The sequence below is a fragment of the Epinephelus moara genome, chromosome 7 (assembly GCF_006386435.1).
Source record: "Epinephelus moara isolate mb chromosome 7, YSFRI_EMoa_1.0, whole genome shotgun sequence".
In the NCBI taxonomy this organism is placed as follows: Eukaryota; Metazoa; Chordata; class Actinopteri; order Perciformes; family Serranidae; genus Epinephelus; species Epinephelus moara.
Genome location: NC_065512.1, coordinates 9,065,343 through 9,085,288, shown reverse-complemented (window position 1 = coordinate 9,085,288; position 19,946 = coordinate 9,065,343). Strand labels below are relative to the sequence as shown.

The window sequence follows — 19,946 nt, the reverse complement described above, 5'->3', positions numbered from 1 at the left end:
GGCCTGATTCCCTCTCCCATTCCTGTTCAACCTGGGCAGTGGAATAATTTTTGGAATTTCGTAATTTACTATTCATTTGATGTTTGTTGTCTTTATTCATATATACATCAGTGAATGATTTAATCAAACTGGGTTCACTGTCCTCTGTTTGTTTGATTGCTTTACTGAAGTAGTCTCTGACCTGGATATATCTGAAAAAAAAAATCTTTTTTTTTGCGAGGTTATAAATGTTTGAAAGCCAGTGAAAAGACTGCAAGTCATTTCCATTAGCTATAGTGCAGTAAGCTGTTCCACCATTTTGTGCCCATTGCCTAAACCGCATATCTAGACCGGAAGGTATAACCCATAGGATGCTTTACAAACATACATCATCGACCAGAGCTAAAGAGGGGAGGGTTGTGTTAGGGCCAGGACACGCGCCATGCCTTTAACCCCTGGTAATGAAAGACAGGGCACTACTACATGGAGGCAGGTTGCATCTGACATTGTTTAGTGACCACAACCACCAACATATCATCACCTACTTACCGGAAATCCCGAGTTCTGAGCTGATCTTCCTCCAGGCATGTTTTTAAATGTATATAAGCCTAAAAAATTGTCTGTAGGACAGATCTGAACCTCTGGGGTGGCCCTGCAACTAAGGTGATCAACTTCTCCTCCATATTTACAATAGACTCATATTTACGGAAGAAGGGATATATATCTAACGTGCATGACTAGTCTTTCTTGTCACATGCGTGCTGTTGCGTTCCAAAAGTTAAACTCAAGATGCAGCAGTCACATGCTAAAAAAATAATCGCTTGGTGGAATGCTTGCATGTTGTGATGGCATTGCTGTCACTTTTGAACATGCGTTCTACATGTCTACATTGGAAACTATGGGTGGGGGAAAAAATCATTACAGCATAGTATCTTTGTGTAGCAATATCGTGCCGTCACACAGTGCCAAGAACAAATTTTTTAATTGCATAAATATTAACGACAAATACAAATTAAACTTTAGGTAACCTATTAGAACATTAATTGCTTTTTCAGTCCACTAGATACATGCATGTCTACTGGTCCATAAATGTTCAGTGGGTGCAGCTCCAGAGGAAGCAGGTCCCCTCTGCTGTGTAAGTAACCGCATTGTTCTTCATTTTAAGATGTATTTAAATGAATTTTTGGGCTAGTCCACAACAACGAGGCAAAGTTCATGACTGACTGAATGCCGCCACTTCCTGTTTCAAATGAAAATCCCTCAAGCGATTTATACACGGTCCAGCAATGTAAGTTTTGACTTAGTTTTGTTTACTTCTCGCCGGACAAATTCAGCAATTTGAAGACACAACTTGGGTCCCAGGTTTGTCCTGAGAAAACTGTTGTCATCATTACTGAGTGGAACCGAGGTGAGACTTACAAACGACAACCACCACACTGCTGCAACACCTCTCAATCGTGACTGTGAGACTAAATTCTGGTGGAAATAAAAAATTGATTTTCAGGGGAGAGAGAGGCCGGGAAAGAGCAGCTCACCTAAGTTGAGGTAGAGGTCCAATCTTCCTCGGTGAAGCTCCAGGGTGATGTAATCTCCTCTCTGCCCCTCTCCATGCAGTAACACACCTTCAGCCTGATGGCTCTTGAAGCGCAGAGAAATCACGTCCTTCACCGTTGACATGGACTTCTGGTTGAACCGATACAGCAAGGAGCTTCTGCCGTCAAAGTCTGCGACGTATGACTCTGCAGGAGAGAATCACAATAAATCAGTGTTGGTCTTTCAGTGAATTATAAGAAAAAAATACATTCATGTAAACATTGCAATCGCTTTTAAAATGTAAGCAGTGTCACGGTCTGGAAAATTGATCTCACAATGTATTGATTCATGAGCTGATTGCATCGTTAACAGGCCATTTCATTTTCAAAATAATTTGCCGTTTCATTTTACTGTTGATTACTTAATCACATGCATGTTAAAACACAAGACAATGTGTGATGGTCAATAACAAATGTTTACTGTGGCACAAAGGAGGACAAGGAAGAGAGAGAGAACGTGATCTAACATGAGATGGTATTGATCCGCTTGAGGCCAGCATCGACACCCAAAACAAGATTTAGTATCGTGGTATCTATATTGGGGATCGATCGGCCAACCCCTTGTGAAATGCTATTTAATTTAAGGCATCACCACCGGCTGCAGTAATACGTATTAAATTCAATTTATTTTTTAATATAACACCACACTAATCCATGCAGCATTACGGCATCAAAACAACCAAACAATTAAAAATGTATTTAAGCAGCAGTAACAGTCCACAGCCGAGGCGAAACCAAATAACTGCACAGGTTTATCGGTCTTTATACAGTCTGTCGTGAGGCGTGCAGCTCTGTTGATCACTGTAATGCAGCAGCAATGTGAGTGAGTGAGAAAGGAAAAGAGTGCTGCACCCAAACCAGATATCTCCCTGTCAACACGGAGAGAATCTCAATCTCTGCTGCACCCTCTCTGTTCGACTCTTATCACAGGGTGTCTACAGGAAACTTCAGTTTAATGCTTTCTAAGAACCTTTTCAAGATAATTTTAACCAAATTTAAGATTCGTTCATGGACAAATTATCCTTTTCTATGTATTCAAGCATTGCACACCAGTGTGATTATTAGAGGAGATAGGTTGAGCTACATTTTATCCGACAGGTAAGTGCAAGAATAAAGTCAAAAGACAGTATCAGGGTTCAAAGATCTATCAAAAAGAAATTAAAAGATCGATAAATCAAATTAGATCAAATATTTGTGGTAATTATTTCCTGACAAATTTAAATTTAAGACTGTTAAATGACTTCTAAGGCCTGATATTAATCGAACTGAAGACATTATATGGCTGTTTTAAGGGACCTGAGGACACCCTGCAACCATAATGTGCGATTGTTTTCAGGGAGTCCTGAAGAGCAGATGTGAGATCAGTGCCGGTGTCACCTTTATATAATCCTGCTTCAGAGAGAGACGCTCCTGCATAGATTAGAGTCTGTAATGCAGCAGCAGAGTGAGCTGCATGGCAACGTAACCTTTCTCAGTCTGTCTTGGAGGATTAGTCGTTTCTGCATTTTAAGTCATCCATCAGCGATATTTTAATTAACAAGGTATTTTGAGAAGTTTTTAAGCGCATGAATCCAAAAACCATTGACCAATGCAGGACGAAGGAGTACAGCATCAGTTTTATACCTGCTTATCCAACATTAACCCTGAAAGACCCCAGAATTTTTTCATAGGGGTGACCAAGTTGGGCCACTGAAAATCTTGGGGTGGCACACAAAACCAAAAGCCATAACTGAATGGGACTAGCACTAAGTGGGCATGGCTGTAAAGAGGAGACTCATGGGCACCCTTAGGACACATTTTCATTTGGATATCTTGGGGTCAGAGTTCTAGGGACCCCTTTGAAAATGGCCATGATGGTTTTTTACATCACCCAAATTTAGCCAAACACTGGAGCATTATTTATCCCCCTTCCTGACAAGTGAGCATGACATGGATGGTACCATGACGTTGTCCACTGGTTTGTGGACTCCACTACTTCTGTATTACAACCGTTGCCATTTTGGCATTTTCAAGCCAGACGTGACCATATTTTGGACACGTGAAGGAACACGGGGTGGATCTGACTCACAGACTATGGCGATGCCTCGTAGAAAGTCTGTCACTCTAGCTTCCCCACTCAAGAGGGCGGCTGTGGCTCAGAGGTTGAGTGGGTCACCCACTAATTGGAAGATTGGCGGTTTGATCCCCAGCTTCTCCAGCATGCGTGTCAAAGTATCACTGGGCAACATCCTGAATCCCAGATTGCTCCTGATGGCTGTTCCATCAGTGTGTGAGTGCGAGTGAATGGTTAATGAGTAGCAGGTGGCACCCTGTATGGTAGCCTCGGCCACCAGTGTGTGAATCTGTGTGTGTGAATGCGTGAATGTTACATGCAGTGTTTACTTCGAGTGGTTGTAAGACTAGAAAAGTGATACACAAGTTTACCATTTTTACCATTTAAATATGCCTAACTTATTTATTAGTTATCAAAAAAATCAACCCCTGGCACAGTTGTCATGAAGAACAACATTAGCTTTAGAGACCGAAACCTTTTTTTGTTCCAGGCTGTTTATTCCTGCTGTAACGTTGGGCATTTTAACATGGGGTCTATTGGGATTAGCTCCCTTCTGGAGCCAGCCTCAAGTGGTCATTCAAGGAACTGCAGTTGTTGGCATTTAAGCCCATTTATGCTCAACGTTAAATACGGATACGGATACGGACGGAGCCTTCTGACCGTGTTCTGTGTTCATTTCGTCCGTATTTCTGTACGTTCCCATAAAGCTTAGGGATATGGGCCAAACGGAGCAGTACCACCGGAAACCGTGGGGGCAGTGTTGCTGTCACTACCTAACGTAGCTCTAGTGAGACACGAAGAAGAAATAACAATGGCGGAACTTTTTGAGGAAAGGTTGTGCGAGTTAGTTAGAAACAAAAAAAAAAAAGCTTGCTGGCTGATTCCTGTAGAGAGAAAGTGCAGGGTGACAGCTAGTCGCTCTGCCTCACTCACAGGCAAGCTGTGCGACTTGTCGTGCTGGATGTGGGGGGCCACCCGGCGAAGCAAGTTATCGAATGCCCCGGCAGACATCCTAAAGTACTGGAAATGACGCTCGTCGTCAATTTCTCTCATCGGCAGTACTAGAGAAAAGAATTCTCCGTCCTCCAGTCGCGATGTATTTAACGGCCTCACCGACCACCGCCTCCTACAACGCTGCCTCTGTTTTTGTCTTGTATGCAAGCAGTACATTATCAATATCTCCTCCACAGTTGCCATGTTTGTTTTTGAGTTTGTTGTTGTCATAAACTTTTGACTCTGGGCTGCCTCCTGGTGGATATATTGGTTAACATCCATGCCAACGTAAAGGACGCATGGAAGTTTGTGGGCAGTGACGGTAACATCGTCTGAAACGGACGTATACATTTTCGTACGTAAAGGGAGCATAAATGGGCCTTTACGCGTTGGAGGTTGCCGCTTGGTACCAAAGGATGCCTTAGTTTTAAAACATACCACTACCTTTATGCTAGCTTAAAACACAGCCTCTCAATCAAGGTAATGATCCCATTAGCAAGTGCACCTTACACATAATGGGGCTATTTGACTTCTCACATGTAAAAAATACTCATAGAAACGAAACAGAGAACGTCTTTGATGATTCACTAGAAGTAAGTTCAAAATATGTTTTCTCTGGTATTCTCTAGGCTTTTTTCCTGGCTTTGTTTGCCTACAGAGCAGCTTGTTGAGCAGAAACATCATCTGAATGGTGTGAAATATATCAGGGGATACTTGTTGCATCATTCAAGCACAGGACTGTATTTATTATTTAGGATATATGCTGTTATGGGGCTATATAAACAATCTACCCTGCAAATGAACCCTTAGTTGTTGTGTGTATTTATTACAAAAATGGAAACCGTGATCCCAACTACAGGAGGATCAATGTTGCAACATTACATCACTTCCCTAAAAACCATGTGCATCAGAGGCCTCCTACAACAACATCCGAAAGGTCAATTTTTTTGGCTCATTTTTTCCATATTTGGGCTTTACAGGGTTAATACACTTGGCCACTGTGTGGTGGTTGAGCATCATAAAACTGATCAGTGTGGGCTATTCTGGCAGTGTTTCACAGTGCATTAATCCACTGGCTCATCTAGTTAGTGCTGCTTCACAATGCGTGGGAGAGGTGTGTCAGTGAATCCCCATTACATGTATTTTATTGAGGATTGCTCAGGATATAAATGTTTCCGTGTGTCTTCACAGCATCTCTTTATACTGTACAGACACACAGGTCCACTTTGTTTTTACATCTAATCACAAAGTATATAATTATTTTAATGTAATGTTTTATGATCACACCTTTTAAGAGAATAATTAAATTATGTTCCTTCAAGAATTCATTACCTTAAGATAATTAATTGTAGCCACGAAGCAAGGCAGTAAGGCAACAGAAGCTGGCGGTATGTGATGCTCTTAAACCAGCGGTGTCTTGGCGTGCGTCCTCGCAGGCTGATGCTCCAAAAAAGCAGCCGTTCTCACATATGTTCCCAGGATTGGCACATCCAGGCTACGGCACCTTGATGACTTCTTCTGTTTGAAAGGCACATCTGGTGCGTGCTTCACTGAAGGCAGCCTGTGTGTGCTGCACTTAGCTACTCCTTTGTCATTTTTACTGTGCCTGTTATGTGGGACACCTTCTTCTGTCATGGCAGAGAACAAAGGCTCCGTGATATGACTCTGTAGGAAAGTATAAAGTCACGCTATTCTAAGATAATGAGGAATTTAAGGAGCGAGAAGCAGAACACGTTTAACGTATATCTTTACAATTAGATAGGTTAAAATAGGTTTCTTTACATGAGACAAACACATTATTATGTGGTAGTGGGAGAGATAAACAAGCAAACAAAATTAGGATTTTGGTATTATATTTGGGAATTAGGGCCAGGCCATATATCCATATTATGTCAATGTTGTCATTAGGGGTGGGCGATATGGCCCTAAAATAATATCACAATATATTTCAGAGTATTTTTACGATAACGATATTCTTGACGATGTGACAGATCAACAAAAAAAAAAATAAAAAATATTAATTTAAGAAAATAGAATTGCAGCAATCATCACGTAGGTTTACATTACCAAAGGTTTATGACAAAATTACTTCACGACACAGACTCCCGTGTGCGCAAGACTAGAAGGAAGAGGGAGAGACGCTGTGCTGCTGCCAGAGGAGCCGCTGAATGAGTTGCCACAGTTGAGACGCCACAGTTCATTCCACACTACTGAAGCTGCTCCTCTTTTTGGAACCACCGTGGAGTCTGTAATAATTTTGCTTTCAGCTTGTTGTTGCCGTGGGTAACAGTATGACGTCAATATGTCAACAAGTCGGAATATCGCAAGCATCACAATACGAATTTTTCATATCACATTAAAAATTATAGCAGTATTATCGTGAACAAGATGATATGGTACACCCTAAATAGAGACTAGATACCCTCTTAGATTTTGGATATCATAATATTGTAAGTGTTTCCCTGGTTTTACAGGCTGAATTACAGTAAAGTGATGTGATTTTATTATCTTATCAGATTGTTCTAGCTGTTCTGTTATTTGCCTTTACCCCTTTGTTGTTTTATCCGCTGGGGATTTATACGTTATTCTGGTACGCACAAACAATGTCATGGAAACAGATATTATTCTACACAAAGTTGCTTGTTATTATTCAAGAACAAAAAATGACATGAATGCGTTTTATGTTTCTTCAAATCACTTTGTATCATTGTGGAGGGCCACAAGATAAAAATTGCTAATTCTGTCTCCAACACAGTACTTTGATTTCACTAACTAGTCGTTCAATCACTCCACATTATTGAACAGTGATCACTTTATTCTGATCTCCCCTACTGAGTGGAGGAGGAGCGAGAGCCGTGAGACAAAAGCAAAGTGTGCCAGCTGGATTCCTTCCAAACCACTGAAAAATAAAGTTTTGTACCTGTGGTTTATGTGTTAATTCCTCGGTTTAAAAAAATCCAGTGGAAATACTGAGAAAAACAAAAAGTTCTACCTTGTATTTCAGTGAATATTTGTCCGTTTAAGGTGCAACGTGCTGAATGTATCAACCATAGCTTTCATAAAATTTTAACATAGTATTTCATAGTTATCTAAACAGATGGTACACAAATGGACGCTCCATATCCCTGCTGCTTTGAGGGCAACCTTCAGACACAAAAGCTCAACAGGATGCATTGTAGGTATATAAATAGATATATAGAAACACACTGAATGTGATAAAGCAGTGCGGCATCACCCAGATGTGTGATCACTGGCGGCAACTGTGGATGTGGATAAATGAAAGAAAACATTTGACAGTTTCTGGGTGGTAATGCGTTATGTATAATGTAATAATATCACCACAAATCTTGTTGGTAATGCATTATAGTCCTTCAGTGCTGCTGAAATGTATATTACTGTCACCCACAACACCATTTGTACACACTTTGTCGCCTTTTATACCATGTTTCCCGACTTTGCAGTCTTAATCTGTTACTTCCCCCCCTAAAATTACAACTTTAATCTCATAATATTTCGACTTTATTCTCATAGATTTACAAGTTAATTCTTGTAAATTTACGACTTTATTTGTGTAATATTACGGCTTTTTAGTAGATATATGACTTTAGTCTCGTAGATCTGCAACTTAATTCTCATAGTTTTATTACTTTATTCTTGTAGATTTACGACTTTATTTGTGTTGATTTATGACTTTATTCTTGTAGATGTGTGACTTAATTCTCAGAGATTTACGACTTTATTCGTGTAACATTATGACTTTTTTGTCGTAGATTTACAACTTTATTCTTGTAGATTTGCGACTTATTTCTTGTAGATGTACGACTTTATTCATGTAATATCATGACTTATTTCTCGTAGATTTACGACTCTATGCCTGAAATCTAAGATTTCTTTTTTGACATTGGGAAATNATAGTTTTATTACTTTATTCTTGTAGATTTACGACTTTATTTGTGTTGATTTATGACTTTATTCTTGTAGATGTGTGACTTAATTCTCAGAGATTTACGACTTTATTCGTGTAGATTTGCGACTTATTTCTCGTAGATTTACGACTCTATGCCTGAAATCTAAGATTTCTTTTTTGACATTGGGTCTATGCCTGAAATCTAAGATTTCTTTTTTGACATTGGGAAATTAAAGTAGCTGGAAATAAATAAAAGTTGTATAAGTTTCATTAAGAAAAAAAAAACTTATATACATACATGTATATATATATATATATATATATATGTATATATATGGAACTTTATCAACTCATTTAATTTTATATTTACATGTACTTATATGTTTATATATGTAGCTGTTATCAGAGGCAGTTATACAGTTTAAGTTCATTTTTTGAGATAAAAACAAGAACAATTTACGTTTTAGGAAAGAATATGATTTGTTAATAAATACAAATAAATAAATTGATAAACATTTGGGAACATAAAATCTGGTAACATATGTCTGTCTTATATTTTCATAGAGGAACTAATGTTCTTTTGTTGCTGTGGGTGGGGTCGGTTTTGTTGCTACACTGTATATGCATGCGGTGCCAGGAGGAGCAGAGCGCCTGTGAGGCTTGACAGAGAGCACCTGTGATCTTTAAGTTATTTTGCTGTGCATTTTACCAAGATTTGGACTACATGAGACTTGTTAAGCCTGAAGTTTCTTTTCTAACTTCCCTTGAGTTAATTAGATATGCTAATGAAACTCACGCGATAGCTGCGTGATAGCTAACGTTTTCATTGGATGTATATGTAAACTGTATTTTCTGTATCTATTTGTTTTAATCACTCTCTATGAGAATGCTCTGTATTACTTTTGACTCATTATGGTTTGTGTTTTTTATTTTATCTAGTTCTCACGGCATGTTGGATGGCATGTTGGATGGCATGTTGGACGGCATGTTGGATGGCATATTGGATGGCATGTTGGATGGCATATTGGATGGCATGTTGGATGGCATGTTGGATGGCATTTTTGATCGCATGTTTGAGATCATGGATGTGCAAATAAATGCCCGTTACTCCAAGAACACTTTGAGCTCGTGCTTTTAACTGGAGGGGAGTTATAATATATGTATTTGCTCATTAATTTATTTCAGAATTGATTTCATAGGAATATATCTTAACTATTGTTTAGTTAAAGTTAAAAATCAAGAGATGGAGAGATAAGCAAAGTTGGCTACAGCAAGAAGATGTGGAAAAATTAATTACATGCCATCATGAAATCAATTTGATGTTTTGAAGGCACAGCAATTTCACTGCCAATCAATATTAGGTTGGATAATACAACATTTGCCTGAGTTAACATGACTGCCGATTCAAACTGGGCCCACTTTCGGTCTACCATCTGAATACAGATCCAGAGAAAGATAATTGAGTCTCTATACACCTTTAATATCCACATTACTGCTGATTATTTAACAAAAATCTCAGAGCACCAATAGTCAACTCTACAATATGGTCGTAATATCCACATTGAGGCATTTGGTCTAAAGCAGTGGTTCCCGACTGGTCCATCACAGGGTCATCAGTTCAAGGTCCACACAGTTTAACACATTCAGAGTCATACTTGTGATTGACCATGCAGTCGAACTGTCTCTGTTGGGTAGCTGTCCGTTAGTCACTCACTCTACAGCAGGAAACGGCACTTCAAAATGAAAACTCACTGTACTTCAAAATAAAGTGTGTTTTTTAACAAACCTGACACATTCATGAGTCACTTGCGGTCCAATCAGAACGGACCCATGACTCACTTCTGGACCACGACCCACCAGCTGGGAACCACTGGTCCAAAATATTGTGATGTTTGATTTTCTCCACTTCACAAAGCCCTAATGTGTGTGACTGCAAGCATTAACAGCACCAGTGTTATAGTATCAGTCATGTAATTACCTGAGCTGCACTGGGCATGTTTTTACATTATCTGTCTCCACTTTGTGTTTTTGTAGGTACTTCTTACAAATCAAACCGAACTCTGCAGCAGCATTAATCAAGGAAATCAGCTCCACTCAGTGCTTTGTAGTTTTGGGAGCTGCTACAGGCTGAACAAAGCTGTGAAGTAACACAGGCTTGCTATCTTAACTAGCACAGACCTGTCAGGAGTTTTTTTTTCCACTTTTCCTGTTTAGTAGATAAAGTCTATAAAAGCTACATAAAGTGTTTTCACTCTGCATGTTCAAAATAATATCTTCTTCTACTGTGAAAAGTTGATGTTAATTGACGACTCAGACCCAGGGCCTGGGTATTGCCAGATGTTTTAACACACGTCTTAAACTGCTGACAAAGTGCATTTAATTTTTAGTCTTATTCTGGAAGTGTTGAACGTGAAGAGATCACTGTGCATGTATGTTTCACACTGAGGCTGTCAGGTTTTTGATTCGTAATTTCACTGCTGTCTGGAGTATCAAACGGTGTTAAAACCAAGTGAAGAGAAAATAGTCCTCATTACTCTCCATCAAGAAAGTGTAGCTGCAGAGCCAGATGTGTAAATGAACGAATCCCTCTAGGTGGTGGAGCCGCGGTGGTTTGATGCGTGCAGACTGAGTGCTTTCAGAGTATGCTATTAACTGCAGGGTGTGTGTTACTCACTGTACGAGCAGCCGTACACCTCCACTCTGAGGCCCATCCAGCCACTGGGGTTCCAGTCGAGAGGGACAAAACGCAGGAAACGCGTTCTCACGGGGTGGGACAGCTTGTTCTGGACAACGGCCTCTGAATTCACATTCCCCACGAATTTCTGCAGGAAAAAAGAGGGACAAAGATTGTGGTTATGATCAAAGGCTCCATTGAGAAATGAGTAAATGACCTCAGATCAGAAGGGAATATTAAAGGCACAGTTCTCCAGAAATGAGAGATACATACTAACTGCCAACCCTGTCACCGTAAACATTACTGGCACCCTCCCCAGCTGAGCTTTAACATTAGCTAGCTGAAAAGGTCTACTTTGCTGCCCTGCTGGGAGCTGGCTAGCGGCTTCACTCATTCGGCGATGACTGCATTACTAGCGGTAATTGCCAAATGATAAACATGTTGACTACTCTCCAGTCTTCCTCCCAGGTTGCCCTGGTGAGTAAGCGGCTCAGTTTTGACCCTCTAACCCTGTTTAGCACTGTTAGCCCTGTTAGCACTGTTAGCAGTGTCAGCAGATCGCACTGCTCTCCCACAAGACTACAAAAAATATTATAGATGCTTCGGTCCTATGTGTGAAACGTTCAAAAAATCATGGAACTCTGTCTCACCAGTTCCTGCAATGCCACAGGTTGCAAACTTTTGTGGTCATTTATTTGACTTTTCGCTCAGGCCTTTAAGAAGGAGTTTCCCCCCGCNAGATGCTTCACTCCTATGTGTGAAACGTTCAAAAGATCATGGAACTCTGTCTCACCAGTTCCTGCAATGCCACAGGTTGCAAACTTTTTGTGGTCATTTATTTGACTTTTCGCTCAGGCCTTTAAGAAGGAGTTTCCCCCCGCCCCTTTAACTGCACTATTTGGGGTAGTTGACTGAGGTAGAGTGAAGGATAGGTATGGAGTTCAGGTCATCTCTCTGTCCACACTGCTAGCAAAAACATTGTTGCTTCAATTTTGGAAATGTGAGAAGCTCCCACCATTTGATATGAGGCTGAAGGAATTATGTCATGTTTTACATTTAAGGAAAATTAGATTCAAACCGTCAAACAGAGAGTGACTCTCTTAGAAAATCTTGCAGCTTTTCATTAGTTTGATTGAAGGTTTAAAGTGAATGGGTAATGGTTAGACAGGTTAACTGTACCATGATGTCATATGTCAGTTTCCTTTTTTTGTCTTTTGTTTTTTCTTTTGCTGTTGGTATATTTCTTTCCGTATTTACACTGTTCTGCAAAAAACAATAAGCTGTCGTTAAATAGTATTGACAGCACAGATAGTGGTGCTAACACAATTACAATGCAAAAGGGGTTTTGTGGCTCGGAATAAAGCCATTTACTCAGCGGGCTAACTTATGGGAGACTGGAGGTGGCCACTATGTTTCTGCAGCAACCCCGTTCTGTCAGCGGGCGGGCTTTACCAGAGGTAATAGCTGAATGAGCGGCCCTGCTAGTCAGCTCGCACCCAAGGCTAACACATGTTAATACAGTCCCAGAAAATAAAATAAAAGTAAAGGACAAGACATTTACAACACAAAACATTAAATTTTAACCACCACTAAATGGATAGCGCTTTGAAACATGCTGCTAAACCTCTCTGAGTCAATGGAGTGCTGGACTAAAAGGTAAGGTCTCTTCTATTTCACATCATTTTGTATTTAAAAAAAATAAATTAACTGGTTGGTTATTGGTTAATGGGTGTCAGGCTATTGAAAGCAAAATTAACCAAAACTGACATCCCTTTTTTCAAATGTATTTTTTTAGCACTTTAAGCCCAACAAGCCGAGTGCCATCTAGTTCCATTATACTGGAAAGAAGGCAGACACCTCTATGGCCGATATCTCCAACACTCAAATAGACACACAGCACCACAGGTAGAAGAAAAATATGGATTTTTAATTCTGGGGGTGAACTGTCCCTTTAATATCTTCACCATTGAGTAGAAAAGTCTGCTTTTTTAGCTGAATACTTGAAATACAAGCACAATAAAAACCTAAATCCTTGAATAGCACAGGCAACAACAAAGTGCTGACAGGGCGAGCCCAAGGGCAATGTCTTCTTCCTATCCTTGGACATACTATTTGATGTAAGGTGATAAGAATCATCGTGTGGTGTTGAAATATGAGAATATCCGCTCAAACAGGTCCATGTGAGATGGAGGAAAAATCACCAGCGAGGCAGCCGGGGGGCAATAAGGGCTCTCGTATTGTGTTTTCTCCCTGCAGAGCTAAAAACAAAAACCTCCGAGTACAATTGCGAGATGTCATTCCTCTTTTTCTGTTTCACCCCTCCCCTACTTCCAGTCTGCATCAGACAAAGCCAGGGGACATAAACAGAGAAACAGAGAGAGCGCGGGGGGAAACAGAGACAAACAACCTCTCTTCTCAGCTGACTGATTACCAGCTACTTCCTAACCGATTCTAGGCAGGTGACATATCAAATCAATAAGTACTCCCACTATAAAGAACCAAAAAATATAGATCATTGACAGCAGAGCTCCAGGCTTTTGTGAGCGGTTCAACACAGTCAGACAAGCCCAATAATTCAACTTTCCACAACAGCAGAGACACAATTACCAGCGGTAGAAATGACCATCCGATGCTTTTAGAAGCTGCAAAGCAGAAGCATCATTAAATGCACCAGGATGCTGCTTCTTGGTAGATAATCAAGGCAACAGTGTGACTGTTAAGGCTGTTATTGTGATTTATGCCACCGCTTTCCCATTTTGAGCCATTTACTGAGCGAAGCCTCATGGCTGAATCTTAACACACGAAAACGAGCCAGGCTTATTTACACATGCACAGTAATTCACGTCTGCACAGGAGGGATTAACAAATGGCGCTGGGGCTTATACATTCGGTCAAAGCAAATGTAATACTTTAGCACTGCAAACAGCTTTTAGAGCAAACGAAACATCAGAAACACATTGGCCTTGGAAAAAAAAAAAACAACCTACAACATACATATTCGCAACACTTGGGTTTTCTTAATGCCATCAACCAAAAAAATCAAATGTAGCCGTCAGTGTTTTATGGGGACTGATGAAAGCACGCCGCTGCGCCTGTCACACAGGGCTCTAACCATGACCTTGTTATTTGCAGGCTTTGTGTGACACACGCTGCGGTAGGAGACTATTTGATTGTTCCGCATTCAAAAGCTGTAATCTACAGTCTCTCAGAAGCTCAAACCTTCAGCATTTCTTTAGAGCACATTCATATGAAATATTCATCATCAGATAAGCAACAATCAGGAAGAAAATATAAAAATGTTTGGAATAAAAACACCCTTACTAATTATTTATTGGTGGAAATCTTGGTTGATCTTCTCCACTGGGAAAATGCAGCTTGATGTGATTTGAGTGACAGTGCCGGCAACAAGTCACAAGACACACATGTGGAAACACATGACATCACCTTTTTCCAACAGAGCCGCGCCCACTTCAAACAAGTGTGAAAAGCAATGATGAAAACACAGAAATATAATCATCTCTAAGGTGAAATATCCAGAACAGCTGTAACTTTGGCAGAAAAATGTGGGACGCCATTGCAACATTAAAGTAGATGTTGCAGTGTGTCTTTAAAAGTGTCATTTATAATGTTGACATTAGAATTTTAAATAGACACGGCTTCTTTATTTAATGTTTTAAAAAATTTTTTGCATGTCTATTCTTTCTGTTTAACCTCTATATTTCCACACAGATGCAGTTAAACACATGGAATCAGGCAGACAGTGGATGGTGAAACAAATCACACATGACAATTTATTAAAAATGGAATCAAATATATTAAAAAAACAATAATTTCATGTTTATTATTAATGTGATTTTTCTAGTAATGACCAGTAATTGTCCAGTTTTCTCCCTGCCTAAGGGAGCTACATGATACTGGTTGTAACATCTGTCTCAGAAAAAATGCAAAAAATTAAAATATTTTAATTGTGAACGGCAATGCCGTCGCAATTACTGTTGCTTTTATTCTCTATGTATGTTTTCTGTGTTTTATTGTACTTAATTGAATGTAACATGGCCGCCCTTTCGTTGTTGTACTCCGTGGGAGAGGGGCTCAAGTTTATATGGTTGTAATTGACAGAGGATTTTGTTTTTACCTCTTGCTGTCAGAGCTGTCAGGATTAAACGGAGCTCGCTTTCAAAAATATTCACAGTCTGGGCCTCTTTATATCAACACAACGCAGACAACACCAGAGTCCACTGGTTGCAATTATACTATGTGTAGAATTAGATTCCAGAGGTCGCTAGGTAGGACTGTTTCCTACTTTCGTGATCAAACATTTCCAATAATCAATTTATAGTATAATTTTATAATTTTTAAGGTGATGACATCATAAAATATGCTGATACACATTCAAAGCTTCATCTGAAAACCTCAATAGGAGCTTCACGTAAATAGAATAAAACATTTGGTACAGCTGTAATAAAAATACTACATGTAAAAGTCCTGCGTTTCATTTATTTATTTTTTGCTTAAAAGTAAGTTTTATCTTGAGAATGTACTCAAATGTACTTAAAAGGATTCAACTGGCAAAACAGCTTGACAGTTTTATTTAATATCATAATTTAGGATTATTATTATAGTCAGTGGAAGTAGAGCTAATCTTTGCCATTTGCCGCCCACAAAGGAAGGTCTGCACCTTTAGTAACAAGGCGCCCTAACAGCACCATAAATGACATTTATTTGTTAAAGAAAGTTGATTAAATAATCATAAAAAGACTAACTCGTTTAATCCAATTAATCACTTTGTTTGAGGATTATTTTTAGGGTGATGATGTCATGAAATATGATGGCAGACATTTCAAGCCTCAATAGAAATTTGGAGCATAAACAAATGACATCACATACAGCCCTAGTTTGGTGTATGGTTTATGTTTGATAAACAGCTTGTGAGACTGCCTCTTCTTATTTTTGCTATAACCATTAACCCCGTCTTTCCACTCGACTCCCATCTGAATGTCTGGAAAATCTAATGAAGCAAACAAACTCTGATTACGGCTGCACTGCAGTCATTCCAGCTATTCATTAGCTAACAACACTCACACACGTCAGCATGAGTCATTAGTATTCAAGAGCAATACACGAACACCACTGAGGCTGTCCAGAGCTATGACGTTTGTTTTTTTTTTTCCTCTTTGGAAAAGCTTGCAACAGAACATCCTGTGTGTTTCAGTTGGGAGATGAAGTCTCCGAATGAAGGCCTGAGGGTGCAGAAGATTTTCCAGAGGTCCAGAGCACCAAGGTCGGTCCTTATCCACATAAACAGTCCTAACCCCACCGTGACTTCATTATTTCTATTTATGCTTCTGTCACTGTGGAACAGTCTCCCTCCCCATTCATTAAGACTCTTTACTCTTCCTCTCCAGTGATGAGCTCCCTTGTGTCACTTTTCCTTTCTGTTGCATACAGCACAGGCGCATACGTTTATTTTAATCAATTCACTGGGGGATAAATCCTGCTGCCGGCAATGAAGACGCAATAGTATGTTCCAAAAGGTCATCGGCCAGTTAAACAGCCTAGGGGAACACATTGTGAGGAGAAAGCTACGAGTCTGTGACCTTGTCATGAGTGGAAATGCTGCAGCAATCCCTGACCGCCAGTCGGTCAGCCAGAAGTCCAGAGACCAGGATCAACAGGGCCTCAGATATTTCCTGAATATATTAACAAGCAGCAGAGGATGCATTTTCTTTTTTTTTTCAACAGCACCTGTTGAGTTACATTTTGCATTATGGTTAGATGTTGAAATACTGGTAGCCAGACCAGCAGCCCTGTGAGGCTGCACCAGACTGCATGAATATATATCAATATATAGTTGTATGCAGTCTATGGGCTGCACAGTGATGCTTTGAGCGCAGTGTTAACATCTACATAGAAACTATCACAAGCGCTGTCCAAGGTGCTGAGGCTAGAGCTGTATCCCGGGTATTCACCAGTGAGCTCAGTCCTGCTAGCAAGGGAGTTAAATGGCGAAGCAGCAACCTCCAGGGCTGAAAAATGACGCCAGTGTGGAAGTCCCACACTGAAAAAATCCCCATAGATGCCCATGTAGAACTCAAAAGTTAGACATATTTATAGCTCATGTGCTCGGTCATGACGGTTGTATGGGGGTGAATTTAAAAATAAGTCACCCATTTGCATTTAATTAAGTTTTAAACTAAAAAAAATCCAAGATAGCGGCAGGCAAAATGCCAAACTCCAGGCCACAGACCAATAGATGATGTCAGAGTGACAGTATACAGTCTATGGTAATGGCTAATAGTTTCCCTTCAGCCTCATCATTTGCCTCACTTTTTTTAATCTCACAATACTGCTGTTCTGTAAGGTAACTTCATTATTTAATTAGGTCAGTTTTCCTTGTCAGTCCTGGAATAAGCTATTTTTGTTTCTGTTTCTGTGTGGGCTTATGCAATAAAAAAATTGGACATTTGAAATTACACCTTACACCTTTTCTGCATTTGGATCCTCATAAGAAACATATAAGCAACATGTTCACAATGGCAAGGTTAATGTGGAGGTAGTCTCTATATACAGACTCTACATTCAGTGAATGTAGAGTCTGTAGGCAAACCCTGGAGATCTTGCCTCCGGAAGAAGAGTGGAAGAGCCCTGGTGTCCGGTTGTAGGCTGTTTATAGTCCGCGTGATATTGACCAATGACGTTTGAGCCGGCTGCAGTTGTTGCCAGGTTAAACGCTCCGTGCGGTGAACTAACGAGGCGGAACATAATTGGCGTCACTGCAAACTCTGAATCCATGGCAATGGTTCAGCATATTTACTGATATATAAACAGAAGTCAGAAACGGAAATTCGCCTCCTCCGCCCAAATCAAACCGGAATGCCAAAAAATCAGGGGTCTGCCCCCAGAGGCTGTACCGCCATCTGCCGAAAGTCAGACGCCAAATGCAGCCGATGGGTTCCAAGAATGATATGGAGGTAGACCAGTTTTCAACTAGCTAGCAAGCTAGCTATTTAACTGTCATCTTGTCAATTTCGCAATCACAACAGAATTTAGTAACTTTCACCACTGCTTATTTTAGAAAGGCCACTACAAGAAAACATGTTAGTTATTTATGAAATATAATTTGGGTTTAGACTGGCACACGTTTGCTACCAGGCACAATCCTGGGAAAATGAAGGCTTTCTAATGTTAGGGTGCTTTTTAAACTAGCTAACACTGGCAGCCAGAAACAAAATCTATGATCAGTGCAGCGGAGACTGATAGATATTTGACATGTAGTATTGGACGTATTGGAAAAACAGATGTGATTAAAGTGCAAGATGAGAAGGCAGTGGGTCACCAAAGTCAGTAGGATTCATCTTCTGGGGACCTTAATTATCTATACAATTTTTTTGTAGCAATCCAGCCCACAGCTGTTGAGATACTTCTCTCAAAACCACAAATGTGAATCTCATTAGGCCCTAGAAGACGAGTCAGAGGACCACAAAGGTCAGTAAGAATCAGCTACCTGTTTTACACAGTGACCAAAAGACTGTTTGAATTCCTGTGAGCTCAGGCTGTATTATATTGAAAGCCCAATCATGAAACAAGATACAATTACTCAGATAAAATTAGAACTCATGCAAACACATTTTAATCCTTGTTAGATCCCAATCTACCTGAACAGCTAACAAGCATGGAAATGAAAGTATAAATTCTCCCCTTACGGACAAGAATTTGTTTCACACATTTATTCACAGCTGCATTAAAAATAGATTTCTGAATAAGGCCTTTCAAGGATAATGAAGGTAATCTGGAACCCCCTGCTAGAATACATTCCTCTTCCCACCTATGAATATTTGCAAAGCGCATGGAGCTAATTCACCATGGAGTAGATTGCAAATATTACACAGGGAATTAGGTTAAAGCGGGATTTAAAACAGGGGCTCTGCCATTTTTAAAGAGTTTACTTTAAAAGTACCATCAAGCACTTTTTTTTTTTCACAGGGAGAGACATTCAAGAGTAAGTCTTTGTAAGTCACTTTGAGTTTCACAGCACATGAGCCGATAAAGGTCCACATTTCATCTCTTTAAAGCTTCCACAGACACAAGTCATTTTCACAGATTTTCTCCCCTGGCTTTCGCTAATTAGGTTATTATCAGCTTGTAGAGTAGTGCCATCGTGTTGTTTCATATGTTCCTCTTGTAGTTTATAAGTCTTTGTACAGAACGCCGGAGACCGGGAACAGACGGTGATGTCAACGCTATTACTCATGTAAGAGAAAAGAGCCAAGTAAATCGTTAAAGTTAAACAAAGGTAGGAAGTATGGAAACTTTTTACCATTTACTGTGGGTTGAATGCCATACTAGAATTAATCTACAGTGTGTTTTTACTACTCCAATTCTGTGATCCAGAGCAAAATATGTCCATAAATACTGCCCAGATTCCCATTATTTTTGGTATAGATACTGATTGTCCTCAGGGGATGGCTGTCATTGAGTTCTGTGACTTTAACTTTTTCCCTAGAACCATCATCAGAGAGAAATAAGCCATAAAACCTGGAAATAAGTTTGCATTTTAGCACTTCTGGCTCCCTTGTCTTGGAGTCAACATTTTTTTTCGTGGCCTAAAAAAACATAGTCTGTGATTAGTGTTCAAGTTTTGTTCTAGGACATAAAATACGTCAGTAAATCCCCCACTCATGAATTTTTAAGCTTTTACATGTGTTAAAGGAGCAGCATTTAGGATTTAGTGGCATCTGGAGGTAAGGA

General features: G+C 39.9%; 1 protein-coding gene across 1 annotated transcript in view; it reads right to left on the bottom strand.

Moving 5' to 3' along the window:
- LOC126392901 (contactin-associated protein-like 5) overlaps positions 1 to 19,946 on the bottom strand; it is a 179,777-nt gene that overhangs the window by 112,971 nt on the left and 46,860 nt on the right. Inside the window, exons 4-5 of the mRNA XM_050048626.1 lie at positions 11,199 to 11,346; positions 1,515 to 1,718 (exon numbers count right to left, since the gene is read on the bottom strand). Of these exons, the coding sequence (XP_049904583.1) occupies positions 1,515 to 1,718; positions 11,199 to 11,346 (352 nt within the window). The remainder of the gene's footprint in view (positions 1 to 1,514; positions 1,719 to 11,198; positions 11,347 to 19,946) is intronic.